Source organism: Dendrobium catenatum, unplaced genomic scaffold, assembly GCF_001605985.2.
Source record: "Dendrobium catenatum unplaced genomic scaffold, ASM160598v2 fragScaff_scaffold_126, whole genome shotgun sequence".
NCBI classification, from domain to species: domain Eukaryota; kingdom Viridiplantae; phylum Streptophyta; class Magnoliopsida; order Asparagales; family Orchidaceae; genus Dendrobium; species Dendrobium catenatum.
Genome location: NW_021318588.1, coordinates 90,199 through 113,063, shown reverse-complemented (window position 1 = coordinate 113,063; position 22,865 = coordinate 90,199). Strand labels below are relative to the sequence as shown.

The following is a 22,865-nucleotide window of genomic DNA, read 5'->3' as shown; positions in this document are numbered from 1 at the left end:
CTTTAAGACTTGTATATTTTGAATTCCAATTTCAAAAATTTCTTATTCTAGTTAAATTCAAATGATTTATGAGGGTCAAATGATTTATGAGGGTCAAGACTTTTATATTTTCTACATCTATAATTTCATTAGGTCCTATTTGCCGAAATATAAATTTATCAAGGGTAAATTTGTATTTCTTGTCGAATAAGGACGGATGGAACTTAATGCAATTTTGACGGTATACAGGGGGGCATAAATAAAATATATAATCCTTTTTTCATAGAAATGGCCAGGACAATTTTGTTAAAAACTATATGTCTGTTCCTGCTGCGCTCTCCACCGGCCCTCTAGTTTCATTTCTCGATTTCTTAGGAGCCTCACGCTCGAGCGATCGCCGAAACAAAGAACTGAACAGCAGTGAAAAAGTCGCAGTTTTCTTTTGACGATCTGGTCTTCTTCTCATCTTCAGCTCTTCTATTCATTTATTAATTTTTGGAGTGCGTTCCCTAGTCGGATTCAATTCATTTGTTTTTCTATCTGGTTCTTTTCTTTGCATTTCGTTTATCCATATCATAAATTTTGGCTGCAATAGTTGTCAGTATTTTAGAAAGTTTCTTTTAGATCTTTGAATCCGATTGCGGGCGTTCGGTTTTACTGTATTTGGTGTATATTTTCGATCCGTGACGATTTTTTTGGCTGAAAGATGAGTTTCTTCGTTTTAAAATTTATTTTCGATGATGCAATTATATTCTCTGCAACGGGGGCCATTTTCTCATGTATAGTTTTTTCTAAGTTTTTTTTTTTTCAGTTAATATTAGATTTTTAATTAATCAGCGGATCACCTACATAGTATAAATACTGTATTTCTGTTAAAAGTTTACTTTCAGAAACTAATATGTTATTCCCCTCTGTTATTCGGTACTGTACTTCCTATGACTGGAGCTTGATTGATTGATTATCGAATATGGATTAAGTTAAGCGTGTTTATTATTGTGCCACTTATCGTTTGGTAGCACCATGATAGCTACCTTGAGATTATTAATTTGTCACAGTGGACCAGAGGTTCACTTGTGATGGTTGTCGTATGTTTTCCTTATGTATACGCTGATGTGAAAAAAAAAAAAAAAATGAAGAATGATAAAGCTGATACTTTTGCACGTTTTGCCTTGATATCAATTTGCAATGTAGTTAGTTTCTTTTATTGTCATGATTCTATGAAAGTTTTAAAAATCAAGAAAAAATAATTTACGCTCAAAATTCAATTACATGCATTTTTTTTATTAACTACATGCATTTTTTAATACCTAATGATACTATTAATGCATAAGAACAAAAACTTTTCTTATTGTTCATAATCAAAATTAGTGTTCAATTGATACATTTATCTAAAAAAGCAATCAATTTGTAATTATTTCAATTTATGCTATACATGTCATTTTTTTCTTGGACTTTCATAGAATACCATATTGAAAAAGATATATGTTGGTTTCATCATTATGTCGGATTCGGAATGAATGACATTTCCAATGTGAAATTTAGTGGCATGTATATGTTGAAATCTAAAAATGTCCATGCAAGAGGGTTACCCACTTAAGGCATTGGGTTAGTAAAGTAGGAAGAAACACTCTCAGTTAAGCATAGTATTTCAATGGTTTACATTATTATATGTAAGTATATAATGTCATGAAGGCATATATTAATTGGGTACTATGTGTCAATTATGGGCCTCTCTCTGGTTAATGTGGGTGTAAGCTTGGTTTCAAATGTCAAGGTACATACCCTCATAATATTGTGAGTCTTGTTTCAGCAGTTGTTCTATTTATTGCAAAGTTTTAAGACCCCAATAATTCTAGTTTTTTGTGCATGTACTCTTTCTAATACTATTAATCCCTTTTTTGTGCTCCCTGTAATTTGAGGAGTCAAGGGCCTCATTATTATTCTCCAAGACAATTGATCTATTTTTATATAATTCTTACTCCTTTAATATTATGCATATTTATATTCACTACTTACTAAGTTGTGAAGCTTTTGTTGTTGAACAATACGTGAGGTGTAGTCCAAGGTTGCTCTAATGATCCAGATTAATTTGAGGTTTTAGATTATAAGTCCCGTCATCTTTGATATCTTTTGCCTTGTGACTAGTTCCTACAATCATATCCATGGTTATAATGGAATTGTAAGAACCATCCATTTCCCAGAGTATCCTCTCATGCTATGAGTATCTCTTTATTTTTTTAAATTTGGCGCGTCATTAAGGAAGAAAGTGGTTTAATACCCGGGCTCTAGATTTCTTTGACCACAACTCTATGACTATACACATTTTATCTTAGAACCTATCAATGCCCTTCAGGCCCCTCCACCATCCCTAAACCATATTCTAAAGCCTAATGACCATCTCTACATTGAATGGTCCATTCAAAGCTTTAGAACCCCATTGATTATGACCTTACCTATATTGATGTTGCCCAGTCCTTACGCCTAAAAAACTCATTAGTCTTGGCTCGTTACTTATAATCTTTATAACTCTTAATCTCCAAACTTATTTCTAGTATATCCTTCTTCAAACTTGGAGTTTTTTTCAGGTGTTAGGCCCAAGATATAATTAACCATGGGGACATGCTCATATGAGAAACCTCAGCCACTGAGATAAAAATAAACCCTTCTTGTTTCATTAAATCATTCAAATATAATCGCTTGGATACATCCATTTAGTATGCTTGCAAAGGTTCACATGAGGAAATGGTTATGTCTTCTATCGTCAGAGGTAGAATAGTTGCTTTTGCTGAGGTGCTTTCAAAGTTCACTATGTCTTCTCAGATAAATCGAACTATTATGTTAAGGGTGCTTTGTACTTGCAAATTCTCAATCCTAGTAATTGATATAGCTTTTCCTTGCTAATTTGTGATTAGACAGGCAACGCAAGGTATTATGCGACGTGGTCATGGGAGGACTGTTTTCATTTCTGATAATGTTGCAGACAGACGAAGTTCTGCTCTGTCTAGAAGATACTCAGAACAGACCATTCGCAAGCTTCCTTCAAAGGTATTTGTCTATAAATAGTCTATTTGAAACTCTTTTCTCTTGTTCTGGTTGCAACTTTTGTACTACAGTGCTGATGCATTTGTTTTTTTTTTTAGGAAAATCTTGTAATTGTTCCTGTCTTGAGGAATTGTGAAGAGAGGTATTATCATTTGACATGTGGTTCTGATTCTATCTAGTATCGTTTGGTTTACTGTCAGTCATTCTCTGTTCTTTGGAAGTTTCTCTTATATTTTTCAGATTCTTAGTTGCTGCTTATGTTGCTAATAGTTCAAAAGATTCATTCGAGATTTATAAATATGTTTTCTGACATTATTCTATGATAAGTTATAGATTGATTTAATCTTGAATCATCAATTTAGATTACAATAGGATGCTAGGCTTATGTAATCAGGTTTTGAAGTCTTCTTAGTTCTTCTGCGGTTGTATGTGATTTCCATGATAGCCTTACTTATGTGTCAATTCATCTGAATTCTCGATTGGTTAACCACAAGTTTGGTTACTTTGGATTATTCAAGAATCCAATAAATCCTTTTCCCTTTTAGTTCCTCTAAATCCAAATCCAAATCCCATTTAGTTTCTGCTTGTATCTCTAGCTTTTTTTTTTGTAGGCATTTCATCTATTTTAACTTTGCTTTGTATGAGAATACTGCACTACATTGGGGTCTTATATTCAGCATTGCAGTCCTTTATTTTCGAAGTTTGCATGTGATAAAATAACTGTTACATAGCTAGTTGTTTATGGTGAAAAGTATTTGTTCTTTTGTAAGGAGCTAAAGAAAATAAAAAAGGTTTGAAAAACAGATAGTTCTCTGATCTTAGTTATTCTCTATGATTTATTAGTATTTGAGATACTAAAGTTTCAATTTGATGTAGAACACCTTAAGTATATAAAATTTACTAATGCAGTCTACGATGAGATACACAATGAAGCATAAACAAACAACAATTCATAGGTTATCAAGTCTCAACTTTTGGAATTGATACAAAAACAACGATCATGTTTATTTCATCCTAGAAAATAGTGTATAGGCACTGAAATTTAAAATCTCATAATAAAAACTGAGAGCAATAATAAAATTTCAATAACATCTAGAATTTGCTCCACTAAAAGGAACCTGACTTATATCTTGAGAGGATCATCACCATAAGCCTGTTTTGTACTAAAATTAACTTGGAAACAAAAGCTAAGAAATAAAACATCATCAATACACTTGATTCATATTCCCAATGAGTAAAGACATTCAGATTTACATGACAATTCATCTCTAATTTTGATTAGTTAACCTCAAGCAAGTTTGGCTACTTAGGACTATCAATCATCAATTCTAAATCCTTTCCCATTTAGTTTTAGACTATCCTTAGTCTTTTTTTAGGTGTTGCAAGCCTCAATGTATTCTCATTACAAATACATGACATGTGTGTTGAGACGGACAAATGGATATAAAGTTTTGATATTACTTTAGTTGATTTTATTTTACTATTTTTTTAATTTCTAGGTTTCAATTTTAGTTGTATTTCATGTGATGATTCTTATAAGAAATGGTTGCGTTCTCTAATGTTTTGAACTCTTTCACCTACTTTGGTTTGATTCAGTTCCCTATATTAGTTTGACTTGAGTTAGTTTAACTCTTTGATCCCTGATTCGGTTTGGTACATTTTTTTTTACTTTGATTTTCATTTTCCTTGGCCCAGTTAAGCTTATGTTCATTGCTTTGATGGTTCACTATGTTTATTGATATGAGCAGTTTTGACTATTTTTGCCTTGTTTGTGCTTGCTTGTAAGTGACTTGAGCCTTATTTTGTACTTTAGCAGCTATTTAATACTATTCTAGATCAGGAATTTTGCCTCCTTGTGAATTTTGATCATTTTTCACCTCCTTTGCACAACCTTTTCATAATTGGTGTGAACGACGACTTCTGTGAGTGTTTCGACGATATTTCAACAGTGAACTAACTAATCCTATAAGGAAAGCTGTGATGATAAATAAGCAATATATGTTTGATGCAGGACTAAGTATGAAATGCTTTAGTTCATTTAGACTTTGCACAACTCTTGATTAGAATAATCATGGAACAAACCTCATAGCAGTTTAAAATGACAGATCAAAACAAATAAGGGGTCACACCCGCTTAGGCTAAATTACGTAGCAAAAGATTAGAAGCCGTCAAAATAAATTCAGAAAATAACACAATAACAAGTAATAGTTGCAATGGAATTCCTAATCTAACAATAAGAGCTAATAAGCATAAAGGCGCACTCAAATCCTACATTTACTAAGCTTTAGCATGAGCAGTAGAGAGTTGTCCGTCGTGACTATCATCAATCCCAAGAGAAGTTAGATTTAGGAAATCTAATGAAAGGAGAAAGAGAAACCTTCGTCAAGGAGTGGTGGAGATCCTCCACTCGACACCTTCGAAGTGCTCGTCAATTGCTTCCACTAAGGTGTCCATAATACGCTCCAAGTAGTCCTCGACGGTGTGATCAATCCTTGGATTCAAGTCGAAGAAGGTGGATTGTAGGATGTCGGTGAAGCCGTCCTCGTCCCATGTTATTCCATAGTCAGTCTCCGGATCCGCCATTCATGGGCAGTGGAAGACAAGATCCCCTTAATACTTGATACGCCTCTTGAGTGGTAGCGAAGAGAAAGAAGTTTCTCTTTGCAAGAGGAGAGGAAGCAAGCTCTAAGTCCCCTTTTCAAAAACCTGAAAACAGTTTCAGATTTTGAGACAAACCTGAGAAGAATTTCAGATTTTCTAAGTTTAGGTGGTAGGGAAATTGGAGGGAGAATTTTAGCCTCAATTCAATTGAGGTATTAAAGAGGGGAGAGAGGGGATTGGAGAGAGAGGGGAGGCGGTTAAGGGAGAGAGAGGGGCCGGCGGTCTAATGAGGGGAGGGGAAATTGATTCCTAATCAAGCTCTTAGGAAATAATTTGAGGAATTATAGGAGATGGAATTTTCGGCCAAGTAGGGGGGGGGGAAATAGGATTTAGAAATATTTCCTAAAGATAGACTTGGGTTTAGGAAATAATGAGGGAGCATTAATGGGCTAGGAGAGAGGGGAGGCCGGCGGCATGCATGGGCAAGAGCCAAGTCATGAGGGTAATTACTGACTTCCTAATTTAAGTTTGGTTTTAGGAAAGTTTTAATTTAAATCCTCATGAATTAAAAATTAAAAATTTGATTTAAATTAGGTACTTTCCTAAAATAGGATAACTAACTTAGGAAAGATTTTGAATTCAAACTTGAAGGGATTTGAATTTCAAAATTATTCCTAATTAATCTTAACCTAATTTAGGAAACCAAAGGGGAAGAGGGTGGCTGGTGGTGACTGTTGGGTACAACGGGTGGACTTTCCTAGGCTCCACTAAGCTCTCTAACTCTTTTTCTCAAGCTCTCTCATAAGCTCCAAGAAAACAAATGCAGGAAAATTTTCTCATAATCATTCATTAATATGAAAATACAACAACAGGCTATATATATAGCCTAGTACAAGAGAAGCATGAAAACAAAAGACAATTGCCCTTCGGGCTTACAAAACGACATCACAAACTAAAAGGGTATAACTGGAAAACAATGACATAACACTGAAATAGAAAAATACATAAATACGAAAATAACTCAGAAGTACAACAACTCGATCGTGGCTGTAGATCGGCGGCCACGCCTCTGATAAACCTTCCATGCGCTGATGTCCCCATCAATGTTGCATGTAAAACAATTTTGATAATAATTTCTTTTGAATGTTTTGCTTCGTTTTTGTACTTTAGTGCTAGTTGGATGCAAATCTATCAAGGGAGGTACAAGTGGTGACTACTAACTTCCTAAGGAAGCCATCTTCTTCATTAGCATGAGGACTGTGTTACTAATTTGGTGGTTTATTCCTTGATCTTTTTATATTACGTATTTTTAGTTATTGGTTTACTTGTGTGATTAGATTTGGTTAAAACACATATAATATAGATTTTCTTATTGCAGTGTATTTTCAATCGATTTGAGATTTCTATCAATCCCAATTTTTTTTAGCTAAATTTTTATCAGGAAACCATTAAATTATCATTTGCACTAATATTACGTATTTTTTTATGTTCATCAAAAGAGATCAATACTCATTTGAATTGGTGATTTGTGATTACAAATTTTTATTTTGTTCGCTAAATTTTGTGCATTTCATACATAATTTTGCTAAGAAACCATAAAATCTCACGTATTATATTTCACATTAGAGCATAAAGTTGCATCATCATGTCAAAAAGAATTAAAATATGATAAATTGTCCAATCAATGAAATAATAATATGTAGTTTAAAATTTAAATAAATTTGGATAAAATTTATTCTAAATAACTACAGTGAGATTTTCATATGGTGTAGAATTATATTCCTATTTTCGATGGAAGATACAATCTTTTGTGATTTCAAATTGGTTTTGATATCTTGGAAGATTTCTTCAGATGTTGCAATATATATTCCCAAAGAGTTGATTTTGCTAAAATAAAATTAATAAGACATGCTCAATATTATTGATAAGTGTTGTTCCTAATTCTATATTGTTTGATATGAAACATAAACTGAAAGAGTAATATTTGACTTTCAATAAATTTAGAAAATAATGACATTATCAATTTAATAATTATTAACAAGATTATTTTTGTATGTTTGAATATTATATAAGGTGGTCTTGTAGCCAAATAGTTTTTGCCTCTAAATTATTATATTATCATTATACATTTCTTTAAGGGCCCTTATGTGAGAAATTAAATATGAGAAATTAAAGATGGATAAAGCTGCAATTCAACAAAAAACACTATTTGAGGCTTTATATAGAGCATTGTATATCAAGAAATATTGCAACTATTCTTTTGTTAGGACTGCAACACTTGTGATTAATTTTTTCTTAGAAAAATAATTAGTATCTCCTCTAAAGTTTGCCAAACCCACACCAATATCAAATTCCTAAATGCTTGAATCTGATACTATTGAAGTGATTGTAGTTCATGAATATGATAGAAAACCCTTGTAGATATCAAGCAAATCTTTTCAAAATTTGAATTTCAACAAGACTTCACCACAAATCTCCAATCAAACTTAGGAAAAATAGCAATTATATTGTGGAATTGATGAAAACAGAAAAAAATGACAAGATACAATTGATCCTCTATTTGAGGGGATTTTTTTCTCCCAACTCTCTAGATGTCGCTAGAGCCCAAGAACACTAAGGAAACACAGAACTTATGCAATAATCCAGATAACCCTAACTCTAATTCGAACCTCCTACATAAAGCACACAAAAATAACTCCCAAAAAGACTAAATAATCCTCCTAATTCAAATTTTCATCCTAATCCCTCATCCTCTCTCTATACTTAAGTTGTGGGCCCCACAAAAGAGGGGGTGGAGGGAACCCACTAGGGGTCGAAAAACAGCAGGCTTATGCCTGCTGTAAACATGGTTTAAAATTGCGCAATATGAGTCTCGTCTTGAGGCCTGCCTTTGCGCAATTCCAGTAAAAAACGCCTCGATGCTTACGCCTTGAGTTTTTTTATGAGGCTTGCGCCTCAACTTGGATGAGGCCCGCCTCGCCTCACTGGCATGAGGCTTACGCCTCACGCTATATATATTAAAATTTACATAAATCTTGAAGTAAATGCCCGACATTAGACTTTGTAAGAGAGGAGGAAGGGGAGAGATCAGTTCATCATAATGATGATTCAAATGAAGAACCCCTTAGTGATGACAGTGTTGATGACTTATGAGTTCTTATGTGATATGTCATTGCTATTTGTTTTTGGAAATTGGAATTATATGTTAATGAAACAAATACTGAGATTTGGGAAAGATAAAATTTTGAGTTGAACTAGATTTCATGTTGTCTTATTATTGGGATATTTTGATTTCAATTCATATCTTATGCTTTTTTATGTTTTATATTATTCACTCATTAGTATATAAAAATTTTATCATTTTATGTTTACGCAATCTTTTGATTTTGAGGCTTACGCCTCAAAACACCTTGAGGCTTACGCCTCGCCTCATGAATGAAAAACGCCTCAATACCCGAATACGCAATTTTAAACATTGGCTGTAAACAAGGGGCCGACCCAAGTGTTGGGCCATCTGGATCGGTCTATCAATACCCCGCTCCTAAAGAATCAACTTTCCCTTAAGGTGAAAAGATGATAATTGATGTTGCATCCTTTTGTATGTCTCTCATGTAGCATCATCATCTAGAAGATTCATCAATTTAATCAACACTTCTTTGATCCCTCCTCTTTGGTATACCACCTATAGCTCTAGTGGTTCTAGAACCACATCCAATTCCTCAGTCAGTGTGACCGACAACTTTGAACAAGCTGTGTGATCCCAAATAGTTCTTCTCAGTTGAGATACATGGAACACTGGATGTATGGTAGCAGTGCGGGGTAACATCAAACGATAAGTTACTGCTCCAATCTTCTCTGGTACCTCATACGAGCCAAAATATCACATAATCAACTTCTCATTCCTTTTGTTAGCTATTGTCCTCTGTCTGTAAGGTCGAAGATTCAAGAACACCTTATCCCCAACTTCAAACTAGATGTCCTTCCATACCCATCCGCCCGTTTCTTTATAATATGCTAAACTCTTAATAGATGCCTTTTTAAATTTACCAACACCTTGTCCCTCTCCTCAAAGTATTCTTCTTCTAAAGAAACTGGAGTGCAATTCTGCCCAAAATGCACTAAGTGAGGTGGGTTTCGCTCGTACAACACCTTGAATGGGGTCATCTGGGAAGCAAAATATTACGGAATATTGTATCAGTACTTCGCTTATGCTAGCCACTTGGCCCAAAGCCGAGGTGTCTCCGAAACAAAACATCATAGGTATGTCTTCAGACTCATGTTGACCACTTATGTATGCCCATCCATCTGGGGGTGGTGAGTTGTACTCCTTTTCAGGACTGTACCCTGCAACCTGAATAACTTCCTCCAGAAATGGTTGAGGAATACCTCGTCCTTGTCGGACACTATAGACTCCGACACCCCATGCAGTCGGACCACTTCTCTTATGAACTCTGCTACAACTATCACGGGCGTGTAGGGATGTTGAAGGGGGATGAAGTGAGCATACTTGCTCAGTCTGTCCACAATCACCATAATCATTGTAAGCCCTTTAGATCGAGATAGCCCGTCTATAAAATCCATGGAGACCCCCTCCCACACTTGATCAGGTAGAGCCAGGGATTGAAGTAATTCCTCTGGAGCCATAACCATATACTTATTCCTTTGACATACCTCACAACTAGCTACCAACTTCTTTACATCTTTGTGCATCCCTTTTCAATACAACTCAACTGCTAGTCTCTAATAGGTTTTCCGCACCCTCGAGTGACCCCCAATCGCACTCCAATGGTACTTCTACAGTAGGTGTGAAATATGGACTGATGTCCTCAGCATCACAAATCTCTCATGGTATAGCAACCTCTCCCCTTCTAGAGAATAACCAAGCTATTCTTATCATTCAGTAAATCTGCCCTAATCCTCCCCAGCTCCTCATCCCGTGCACTTTCTTCTTTAATGGCCCCCAATCCAACATCAGCGATCGATACTGCCATCTCCTAGAGCTCCCCCATATCTGGACAAGGCATCCGCCACCTTGTTCTTTATCCCGGGCTGATACTAAGTTTCAAAGTCATATCCCAATAATTTTGACAGACACCTCTAGAGCTCCTTTGTCACCATCCTATGCTCCAATAAGTACTTCAGGCTTCGTTGGTCCGTCCTGACAATGAAATGTCGACCCAACAAGTAAGGTCACAACTTCAAGGTGGCTAGTATAATAACCATTAGCTCCCTCTCGTAGATTGACTTCAACCTAACTCTAGCTATTAAAACCTGGTTGAAGTAAGCAATAGGTCGGTGGATCTGCATGAGTACAACTCCCAATTAACATTCTAATGCTTCCTTCTCCACTACAAAAACCTGGCTGAAATCTGGTAAGGCCAATAATGGTATGGTGGTTATGGCCTTCTTCAACCTCTCAAAAGTTGATATGGCTACCTCCCTCTCCTGAGAGACTATTTGTCCAAAGTACTCTACAGTAGCCTGTGCAAAGCAATATTTCTTCAAAATTTCCCTCAGCTGTTGCTCTAGGATCGTCCTCAAGTGCTCCCAATGTTCCTTATCAGACCCGTTGTACAGGATATTATCAAAGAAAACCAACACAAATCTCCTGAGATAGGATCTGAACACTGTGTTCATTAGGGACTGAAAGTTAGCTAGGCATTAGTGAGGCCAAAAGGCATATTTAGGAACTCATAATCCCCCTCATGTGTTCTAAAAGCTGTCTTCGATATGTTCTCCTTTTTCATATGGATCTGATGGTACCTAAACTTCAGATCAATCTTGGTGAAGATAGCTTCCCCACTCAGCTTATCTAATAGCTAATCTATCACTGGATAAGAAACTTGTTTGGCCCAATTTCCTTATTCAAAGCTCTATAGTTTATGCATAACCTCTAACTCCCATCTTTTTTCTTAACCAGTAAAATTGGATTAGAAAAAAGGCCCACACTAGGTCAAATAATCCATGCTTCTAGCATTTCTCTGATTAATTTCTCAATTTCATCCTTCTCAAATTGAGTATGGCCTGACACTGATAGGTAATGTTGAACTCCTGCCGTTCCCAGTGCAGAGGATCCGACGGACACAAAGATCAATCCGTGGGATGCTCTCATGGATCACGCCATAATGAAGGAACAAATTTAGGAAAGATTTTATTAGAAATTTTATGTATTTAATTATTTCCTCATTAGGATATCTTATATAGATCTATAAATAGGGAAGATTGTAATGAATAAAGATAAGTTTTTCCCTCTCAAATTCTCGGATTTAACATGGTATCAGAGCCGATCGGGAGGCCTTCATTGCCGAACGATCCAATCTCCTAACGTTGCAAGAGGCCGCCGATTCTGATAGACGGAAGTGCCGATTCCGCTAGTTGCTGCCATAGACGGAAGCCTCGACTTCGTCAGAACTATCGTCGAAGGAGCCTAGACAAACAACCACGAAGGAGACGAAGGAGCGGAAGTGTCGTACCCGTTCGGAACCGTTCGTGCGGAAAACGAAGCCGATCGGAAGCCCGTTCCGATCGCTGGAAAACTGTGACTTGCGGGACCAAGCTCGTGATCGGCTTGCTACGTGCGTGCGCGGGACCAAGCTTGTGATCGACATGCCTGCATGCGTGCCCTAAGCTACCCAGCCCGATTTGTTTATTAAACCAGGAAGGTAATTCCAAAAAAAAAAGAAAAAAGAAAAAATCGACCTTCATTGTCGGATAGAAAAGAAGAGAAAAAAAATATTCGACCTTTATTGTCGATTAGAAAAATCTTGGGAGCCGTCATTGCTGGCCAAAAAATTCAAATTGATAGTCTTCATTACTATCATTTGATTAAAAAATATCAGAAATTAACTCTTCTTCAAATACTGACCAACTTGAGGATTCAATGGTGCACCAATGACGAGGTGACCTTCAAAGCATGCAACCTTCCTATCGTCTAAATGGGAAGAACTACTTAAAGTGGTCTCAATTTGTGAAGCCTACTTGAAGGGGAAAGGGAAAATACATCACCTTCTTGGAGAAGGACCAAAAGAAGGAGATCCTAAATTTGGGGCATGGGATGAAGCAAACTCAATGGTTGTGGAATTCCATGACTCCAAAAATTAGTGATACATTTATGTTCCTTTCAACTGCAAAGGACATATGGGATGCTGCTAGACAAACCTTCTTCAAAGCTGGTGATGCTGCTCAAATCTTTGAAATTAAAGTCAAAGTTGGAAGCTCGAAGCAGGGGAGTAAGACCGTCACGGAGTATGCCACCATTCTACAAATTTTGTGGCAGGAACTTGACCACTATAGGTGCATTGAAACCAGATGTCCGGAAGATGCTGTGATCCTAAAGAACTTTATTGAAAAAGATAGAGTTTATGATTTTATTGCAGGACTAAATGTAGAATTTGACCAAGTTAGGGTTTAAATTCTTAGCAAGGAGGAGACGCCATCACTCAATGAAACTATTTCTCTCATTTGCGCAAAAGAAAGCCGACGAGGAGTGATGTTAGAACCGAAGTCCGTTGAAAGCACAGCAATGGTGATGAACAAAGAATCGTCATGGAAGGAGAAGGGTAAAGATTCTTTAAAATTCAAAGACAAGGACTCACTTTGGTGCAGCTTTTGCAAAAAGTCAAGGCACACAAAGGAAACGTGCTGAAAAATACATGGAAAACCCCCCAGCAAGGAGTGGAATCAAAAGGGTGAAACAAGGAGCACATCACATGCCAACAACACTACAAGTAAGCCAGAAGCACAATCCAGACTTGGAGAATTCAATACAAAAGATATTGATAAATTGAAATGACTCCTGGTATCTCTTGAAAAACCAAATGCTTCTTCTTCACTTGCACTCTCAGGTAAGACTCCAATCTCTATTAGTTTAAATGCTTCCAGAAATCATCTAAAGGAATTATGGATCATTGATTCAGGAGCCACAGATCACATGACTCACTCACCTACCCACCTCATAAACTATACTCCTTGCCCAAACAATAAGAAAATCATCACTGCTGATGGTTCTCTTACCGCCGTAGCTGGCCAAGGAGACATAATATTATCTCCCTCACTCACCCTGAAAAATGTCCTCCACGTCCACAATTATCCACAAATCTAATATCAATACAAAAACTTACCAATTATCATTATTGTCAAGCCTTATTTAACTCTATTTATTGCTTATTTCAGGACCAGAGATCGGGGAAGAAGATTGGACTTGCTAAGGAAAGAGCAGGATTGTACTACCTGGAAGAACCAAACCAATCTAAAAATAGTTGCTATGTTATCCCCAGTCGATAGGAATTCCACTATTTGGTTTCATCATTATAGATTAGGACACCCATCTTTTGATGCCCTAAGACATGTATCCACAACTTTTCCAGAAATTAGAAAATAAAAATTTTCATTGTGAAACCTGTGAGTTGGCTAAACATAAAAGAACATCATTCTCAAACAAAAGTGAGAGATGTGACACTCATTTCTACCTTATTCATAGTGATATATGGGGACCCTAAAAAATTCCCAATATTTCTGGGGCACGCTTGTTTGTGTCATTCATTGATGATTGCACTAGAGTCTCTTGGATCTATCTTCTTAAAAATAAATTTGATATTAGCATCATTCTTCCCATCTTTCATACCATGATCAAAAATCAATTCAGGGTAAAAATAAGAAGATTACACTACAATAATGCAAAAGATTATTTCAACCAAACCCTTTCCTCATACTTCCAGAGTGAAGGGATCATCCATGAGTTCTCATGTATTCACACCCCACAACAAAATGGTGTTGCAGAGAGGAAAAATGGTCACCTTCTAGCCTCCACCCGAGCCTTCCTATTTCACTACAATACACCCAAATCCTATTGGGAGGAAGCTCTTTTAACTGCAGCTTATCTCATAAACCGATTACCTTCAACATCCTTAGGACTCAAAACTCCAATGGAGACTTTGTCCTCTTTTTACCCAGAGTTTCAAACTCATCATAATCTTGCGCTCAAAATCTTTGGATGCACTGCCTATGTTCATATTCACAGCCAGGAGAGAGGGAAATTAGATCCAAGAGAACTCAAATGCATCTTTGTTGGCTATTCAGCTACCTAAAAAGGTTATAAGTGTTATCATCCACCCACAAGAAAAGTCCTTGTCTCTATTGATGTTACCTTTGATGAGCAAAATCCCTATTTTTCCAAACCTCATCTTCAGGGGGAGACTGAACTTGAGGAAGATGATGAAATTGAACTAGCATCTCTTGACCTTCCTCCATCACCTCAAAACAATCCACCTGAAACCCAAGATGGGGAAACAAATGACAAAGCTATCATTAGATTTGGAAAGATTGCTTCAAAGCAGATCCAAGAATCTGAACCATCTTCTGAAAATAAGGTAAGCTCATCACCTCTCTTATACCCTATAAACAACTCTATATCCTTCAACAACTTCTCATCGTCATAAAAAAATTTCCTTGTTACATTAGAAGATATACATATTCCTAAATATATTTCTTAGGCCTTATCTGATAAAAATTGGAAAAATACCATGAAGTATGAAATGCAGGCCCTGGAAAAGAACAAAACATGGGAGATCGTCAATCTACCGATAGGGAAAAAACCGGTTGGGTGCAAATGGGTGTTCTCAGTAAAATACAAAGCTGATGGCACACTAGAGAGATATAAGGTAAGACTGGTGGCAAAAGGGTTCACTCAAACATATGACATTGACTACCAAGAAACGTTTGCGCCTGTAGCCAAAATGAATACTGTCCGAATACTACTCTCACTAGCAGCCAAGTACAACGGGCATCTGGAACAATTGGATGTGAAAAATGCATTCCTGCATGGGGATTTAGAGGAAGAGATATTTATAGAAATACCACCAGGGTTTAAAGAAAAATCCGAAGGTAACAGGGTGTGCAGACTGAAAAAGGCTCTATATGGGCTCAAATCACCAAGGGTCTGGTTTGGAAGATTCTCTAAATTCATGCTCCTAAATGGGTATCGACAGAGTCAAGGAGATCATACATTATTCTTTAAACACTCAGACTCAGGGGGGTCACAATATTATTAGTATATGTTGATGATATTATTTTGACTGGAGATAATAAAGAGGAGAAAGACAGTTTAAGGAATAGTCTTACTAAAGAATTTGACATCAAAGAACTTGGTAGACTAAAATATTTTCTTGGAATTGAAGTAGCTCACTCTAGCAAAGAAATCTTCATTTCACAACAGAAATATATCAAAGATCTTCTAAAAGAAACAGGTTAACTAGCTTGTAAACCAGCACCGACACCAGTAGAACCTAATCTTAAACTGGGGAAGCTAGTGAAGATCCAGATGTAGATAAAGGGGCCTACCAGAGACTTGTAAGGAAATTGATCTACCTCTCCCACACTAGACCAGACATAGCATTTGCTGTAAGCATGGTCAGTCAGTTTATGCTGAATCCAAAGCAGATTTACATGCAAGCGGTAGACAGGATATTGCACTACTTTAAAGGAAGACCGGGAAAAGGGATTCTCTTTAAGAGAGATCGTGGAATAACCCTAGAAGTATACACAGATACTGACTACGCAGGATCACCAGTTGATAGAAGATCTACCTCTGGGTATTGCACATTTCTTGGAGGTAACTTAGTTACATGGAGGAGCAAGAAACAGAATGTGGTGGCAAGATCCAGTGCAGAAGCAGATTATCGAGCTATGGCTTTGGGAATATGTGAGCTACTATGGATCAAAATAATCCTAGAAGACCTAAAAGTTAAGTGGGATGAGACCATGAAGCTACATTGTGATAACAAATCAGCAATCAGCATAGCCCACAATCCATTCCAGCACGACAGGACCAAGCACATAGAAGTGGACAGACATTTTATTAAAGAAAAACTAAACAGTGGTCTAGTGAGTGTCGACCATGTATCATCAAAGGATCAACTTACAGATATCCTTACTAAAGGACTGGAAAGTTCTGCCTTTCTCAAAATGATTGACAAGTTGGGATGATAGATCCATATTTCCCAGCTTAAGGGGGAGTATTGAAATCCAGCCGTTCCTAGTGCAGAGGATCTGACAGACACAAAGATCAATCTGTGGGATGCTCTCATGGATCACGTCATAATGAAGGAACGAATTTAGGAAAGATTTTATTAGAAATTTTATGTATTTTATTATTTCCTCATTAGGATATCTTGTATAGATCTATAAATAGGGAACATTGTAATGAATAAAGATAAGTTTTTCCCTCTCAAATTCTCGGATTTAACAGGTAACACCCCCTCCCTCAGGGTGATGGCATACTTCTGCTCCCTTGGTGGTGGCAATCCTTGAGGTGGCTAAAAGACCTTACTGAATTGTTATATCAGCGACTATACTAATGGAGGATTGTCTCCACCCTCCTCTAATATGATCCCCACTAATCTTTGTAGCTACACCAGGAATCCTCCCGCCACCTCCTCTATGCTCCTCACCATGGTTTTGAGGGACACCATAGCTTTGGACAGCCGTGCATCTCCCTTGATCACTACTCTTCTCTCCATTACTAGCTCCATGATCAGTGCCCCCCAGTTAACCTTAGTATTCTCCAAGGTTTGCAGCCACTACATCCCGAAGATGACATAAGTGCTGCTCAACTCCAATGAGAGAAAATTCTCTCTCACCTGAATCCTTTGTATGGTCAACACTACTCCCCTACAAATGCCCTTACCCGTCTCCACCTTTCCCATGCCCATCATCACTCCATAGCTCCCTGTATCCACCAAAGTCACCCCCAATTGGTCCACGTCCTGGTTGGAGATGAAATTGTGGGTAGCCCCAATGTCGATCAACACTACCATCTCTCAGTCTGCTATTTCCCCCTTTAGCTTCATAGTGTGGCTAGGAGCAAATCCTACCATTGAGTTCAATGAGACCTTTGCCACGTCCAGATACAACTTGTCCTCCTCCTTTACCCCGGTCTTACTCCCAACTCCCTCTTCAGCTTCCTCGTCATCACAGACGGTGAGAACATGTAGAGTTCGGTCTTTGCAACTATGCCCTCAGAGTATACTTCTTATCCCTTCGGAAGCATAATCCCTTTGCCCTCTTTTCCTACACTTCCCTCTCAGTCAGCTTTTTGAAATTTCCCCCACTCCCTCCTTCTACAGGCTTCTCCCTCGGAATCTCATGAATGTTACCTGGTGTAAGAAAGTGGTGATTATCCTGTATAAACGAGTTGAAGTGCCGCCTCTGACTCCCCTCTCGTGGTACTTCTGATCCTCCACAAGTTGAGCTAGCTCCATCGCCTCTCCAAGTCTCGAGGCCTCATGACTCTCACTACTGCTGGGATCTCTGATTTGAGCCCCTTAATGAAATTCCTCTCTAGAATAGTCCCAGACAGCCGATCCAGTTGACTTGCCAAGTACTCAAATCTTTTGCGGTATTCTGCCACCGAGCTTTCCTGTACTAGGGCAAAGGACTTCTCATAGAAGTCCCCTCCCCTGCTGGTTCGGAAAGTTTCATTTAGCACTCTTTGAACTTCCTCCCCTCCCCATTGGTACCAAGCCAACGTCTTCTCTTCCAAACATAGGTTAGCTGCCGTTAATTTCTCCTCCTTCATCAATCCATTGACGGTGAAATATCTCTCTACACTTTAAATCTACCCACGTGCATCCTTCCCCTCAAAAATGGACATCTTCAACTTACTGACCTTCGAATCCCCTTCATTTCCCTTAATTCCACCATAGTTTCTCCTTCCCTAAGTGGGTGGTACCCCCAAGTGTTCTAATCTTTCCTTCCACGTTCATACCCAAAACTTTATTCGAATTCCCCCCCTTCTTCCTTCAAAATTCGCACCTCTCCTACTGTAATCCCCATTTTTTCTTTTTTAATCAGCACCCCTTTGCTCATATCCCACATATCTATGCCACTCCCCATATCTTCCACCCCTCTCCTCCCTCTGGAAAGGTTCTAGATGGGGTCTTCTCCCTTATCCCTCTATGATCTCCACATCATTTTCATCCCTACAAATTTCAAAATTCGTATTTTTCCCTTTCGGCCCTCTCGCATCTGATGCCGCCGTTTGGTTGTGGAGATCCAACATCTTCTTCACCATGTCACGTATGTTTGAGAATTGTTCTTCCATGGAGGAAATTCTATCCTCCACTGTTGCTTTGATTTGGTTCATCTCTCCCTCTAGACGTTCTTCCAAAGCATCCACCTTCTTGACCGCCATCGATATCCGGAACTTTATTAGACTAAAAAATCCAGATTTCGTCCCAAAAAACAGCAAAAAACCACTGTTTGGAAGAGAAAACTGCTGCAGGTAAATGCCAAAAAACAGCCAAAACAGCCTGGAAAGTGGTTCTGATACCAATTTGATAGGAAACCCTTGTAGATCTCAAGCAAATTTTATCAAAATCTGAATTTCAGCGAGACTTCACCACAAATCTCCAATCAAACTTGGGAAAAACAACAATTACATTGTAGGAATTGATGAAAACAAAAAGAAAATAACAAGAAACAATTGATCCTCTATTCAAGAGGAGGATCTTTCTCTCCCAACTCTCTAAACGCTGCTATAACCCATGAACACCAAGGAAATGTAGAACTTCAACAATAATTCAGATAACCCTAACTCTAATTCCAACCTCCTACATAAAGCACACAAAAAATAACCCCCAAAAAGGCTAAACAGTCCTCATAATTCAAATTTTTCCTCCTAATCCCTCATCCTCTCTCTCTACTTAAGCTGTGGGCCCCATAGAAGGGAGGGCAGAACTCAACTAGGGGCGGAAAAATAGTAGCTTGCGCCTTCGGATGAACCGGTCCCTTCTGGGTCAGCTGGACCGGTCTATCAATATTATTTTGATAATGTATTAGATGCCAAAGATGATGCATTTACAATATGAATCTACATATAACTATGTTGAATCTGAGTCTGCACATACATTAAAACATGTTCATGAATTAGAGCAAGTCATAATTTGAGTTGAGTTCAGTATTGAACAATAGCTTATATTTGTCTTTGAAATTCTAATAGATATTAGATTTCATCTTGAATGTGAAATCAAATAAATCATTGAATATAATGATTGAATTGATTATGTAAAATGATAAATTAGTTCCTGAGATATTATTTGCTAAAATTATTATTATAATAATAATTAGAGTAAAATCATTTATGTATGTGGTTCTTAATTGTTTGATCTACAAATTCTTGAAAGAGCCTTATGGAGAGTGTTGAGTTGCATCAATATTTCAAATGATTTATTAATAACAATTATCTTAAAGAAACTTGAAATTTAAAAGCAATCTATATGGTTAAATTTAGAAGTGCATAATTCATCATGTCTAATATTTAAGTGTTTGGGTTAATTTTATCAACAAAACAAAAAAATATCAAGTATAGTAACATTTCATATTTGTGCAGCTTGTTTTTTTTTTAAATAAGTTTTAGCTTGATTTCTTCCTCTAGGAATTAATTATGGTTCTTTTGTTTAGTGGTGGATTCAAGAGGGGGCTCAAGGGGGCACGAGTGTCACTCCCCATAATCTAATGTTGTGACGACAATTTCTAGCTCTGTAATGCTCTCAGCACCGCTACGCTTACAAGGGAAATTTTCATATTTTCAAAATAAATATTATTTTATGAAATTCAGGGTTATTACAACAAGCACCTCTAAAAATTTGCAAAGAAGTATATATATATATATATATACCCCCTATTACATATTTTATTAATAAATTTACCACAACTTTACTTGCATAACTCAACCCTTGACATCATAAGTTTCCCACCGTCCCCTTCAAAGTCCTAATAATAAATTCAATCATATTTTTTAAAAAACTTCTAATCCCAATCTTATGCTCAGATGAGAAAAATGAAGGGAATTATTGAAACAATCAAATTGGACCTCCACTAGCAAATTTTTTTGGCTCCACCACTGCATTTGTTAGTACCTATTAAAAATTATATTAGTTTTCTAGTACTGTTATTACTTGCATCATATCATATTGCATCCTTCATTAGTCATTTTCATGATTTGAATGAAAATATTCACATAAAATTTGCTATTAATGAGAAATTCTATTTGTCTTGTATTGATGTGAATAAGAGACAATGTGAACTCCAACAATATAACAAAGTAATGGTATGCTAAAATTCTGAAAGATTTCTTTTGTGAACCTTGAAAAAAATAATTGCTAGGAAGGAAAGACCGTATAAAATCATGCAATGTATTGGGGTAACTTATAATAAATTGAAAATTTTGAGAAGTTTTGTTATTGATCAATTCTTCAAGGCTTCTTTTTTTATTTTATATCATTATATCTCCACCAAAGTCTTATATTCTTCTCTTTTCCATCTCGTTAGGAATTCACGCATAATATTTTACTAGATGGTTTTATATATCTTGTTCCATAATCAATATTAGATGATGAATTGTATCCACTACTAATGGTGGATGTCAAAAATATCTTGTGCACTAGTGTAATATATTTACATGTGATGATTTATAGTGTCCCCTACGTTAAGTGCAATAATTATGTTTAGATTTTCTCGATGGATATCAAATGTTTAATTTATCAAAATTATTTTCCCAAAACTGGGCAGATTTGATGAAAAACTCGAAAGTTTAATGACTTAAAAAACACGGGACATTAAGCCCATTGACAAAGGAACAATCCCTAGTTCACTCATTTAGCTTTGGTTCCCAATTTTCTTGGTCTAGCTAAAGCTTATACTTATTTTTTTGATTGTTCAATAGTATGATCTTTGATGGTATGGAGTCTTCTACTGTTAAGCCTTGTTTGGGCTTCAAAGTTACTTGGGCCTTATTTTGCGCTTCAACGATGATTCATTACTTGGTGCATATTAGGACATGTAGCTCCTTGTGTGGTTTGTGATCATTAGCTATGCCCCTTGTGTGACTTGCAGCTAACTGTGCTTTTGTTTTGAGATATACCTATGATTCATGTGGGCTGTACTGTTGTGAGGGTTATCCATGGGATTTTAGTAGTGAACCAACTGATCAGATTGTTTATACTCTTTTTATATTTCTTCATGTGGTGGGATGGTTGTTTATTTTGATTGTGCACTAGAAAAAACTGCAATTGAGTTTGAAGAGACATAAGCCTTAAAAATTAAGGATTAGATAATTTTAAAATTTTACTTGTAAATTATTTAGATATAATTAAACATTTTTATTATATCTAGACCAAACCAAGCATGACACGAGCCGTGCAATCTCAAACTTGCAATTTTAAAATTTTACTTGTACCTGCTTTGTTGCTGCATTTGTTGCATCGCCACTACTTCTCCTGCAACACCTCTCCTTTTTTTAGGGAAATCCATTTCCTTAGTTTTAGTATGAGGGAATAGAGAAAGTTATTAATCGCAAGGATGATTTTAATGAAGACCTATTAAGTGATGAGAGTATGGGTGGCTTTTGAATTTATAAATTAAGAGCTTAGGCTATTTATTTATGTTGAACGGAGATTAGGAAAAACTATCTATTTTGTCTTGTTTGTAGTCTTGTATAACTTTTAATGGCCTGGTTTTGATTTTTTATGATCACACTTTAACATCTTAATTTGATGTTAATAGTTTACTTATTATTTCATATTTTATTGATTTAATGGTTTAATCATGAGGCTTATAGCTCAAACTGGCTCGAGGCTTATGCCTTGCCTCTTAGAAAAATTGCCCCAATATCTAATTGCGTAATTTCAAAGCTTACTTTGGAACCACAAAATTCTGTTGTTTTTTTTGTTCTAGGAAGAAGCTATGAAATTTAGTTGAAAACCTTTAACATTTGTTTTACGATACTTTACTAGATTGAGATATTACCAAGTGTTCATGTTTTTTCATCCTCAATTTGTGTACATATCCAACAGTTTTGATTCACCTTTAGAGCTTGTTATATGCATCGGTTGTCCGTATTTTTATCGTCTCTTGTGGGCTAATAATACATGCGATATTTGTTTTGCAAATGCTGGCTGCTCCTTTATTTTCAGATAAAGCTTCAATTTTAGAACATTAATTATGAATTATTCTAGAAATTTGCTGCTTGAATATGTTTATATAACCTATATTTTTTGTTTTTCATGGCGAGACATTATCTCATGTATAATCAGAATATGGTTTAATTAACGGTAAAATTTTCATGTGCCATCAAGTAAAACTTGGTGGAGATTGGATTCCAAAACCTATTTCCCATCTTCTTCCATATGAGGACTTGCCAAAAATGATGAGTCTTTTTACCTGTCTTGGCAGATTTTTGGGCATTA

General features: G+C 36.6%; 1 protein-coding gene across 4 annotated transcripts in view; it reads left to right on the top strand.

The window, feature by feature from the left end:
• The first annotated feature begins 275 nt into the window (after positions 1-275).
• LOC110095900 overlaps positions 276-22,865 on the top strand; it is a 46,182-nt gene continuing 23,592 nt past the window's right edge. For 3 of the 4 annotated variants that reach the window (XR_003702023.1, XM_020821600.2, XM_020821598.2), the window contains exons 1-3: positions 276-432; positions 2,896-3,024; positions 3,120-3,163. Coding sequence is in view for 3 of the 4 variants with exons in the window: in XM_020821600.2 (XP_020677259.1) it covers positions 2,911-3,024; positions 3,120-3,163 (158 nt within the window). In the remaining variant the exon portion in view is untranslated. Of the gene's footprint in view, positions 433-2,891; positions 3,025-3,119; positions 3,164-22,865 lie in introns of all 4 variants that reach the window. The other variant, XM_020821599.2, reaches the window with a different exon arrangement.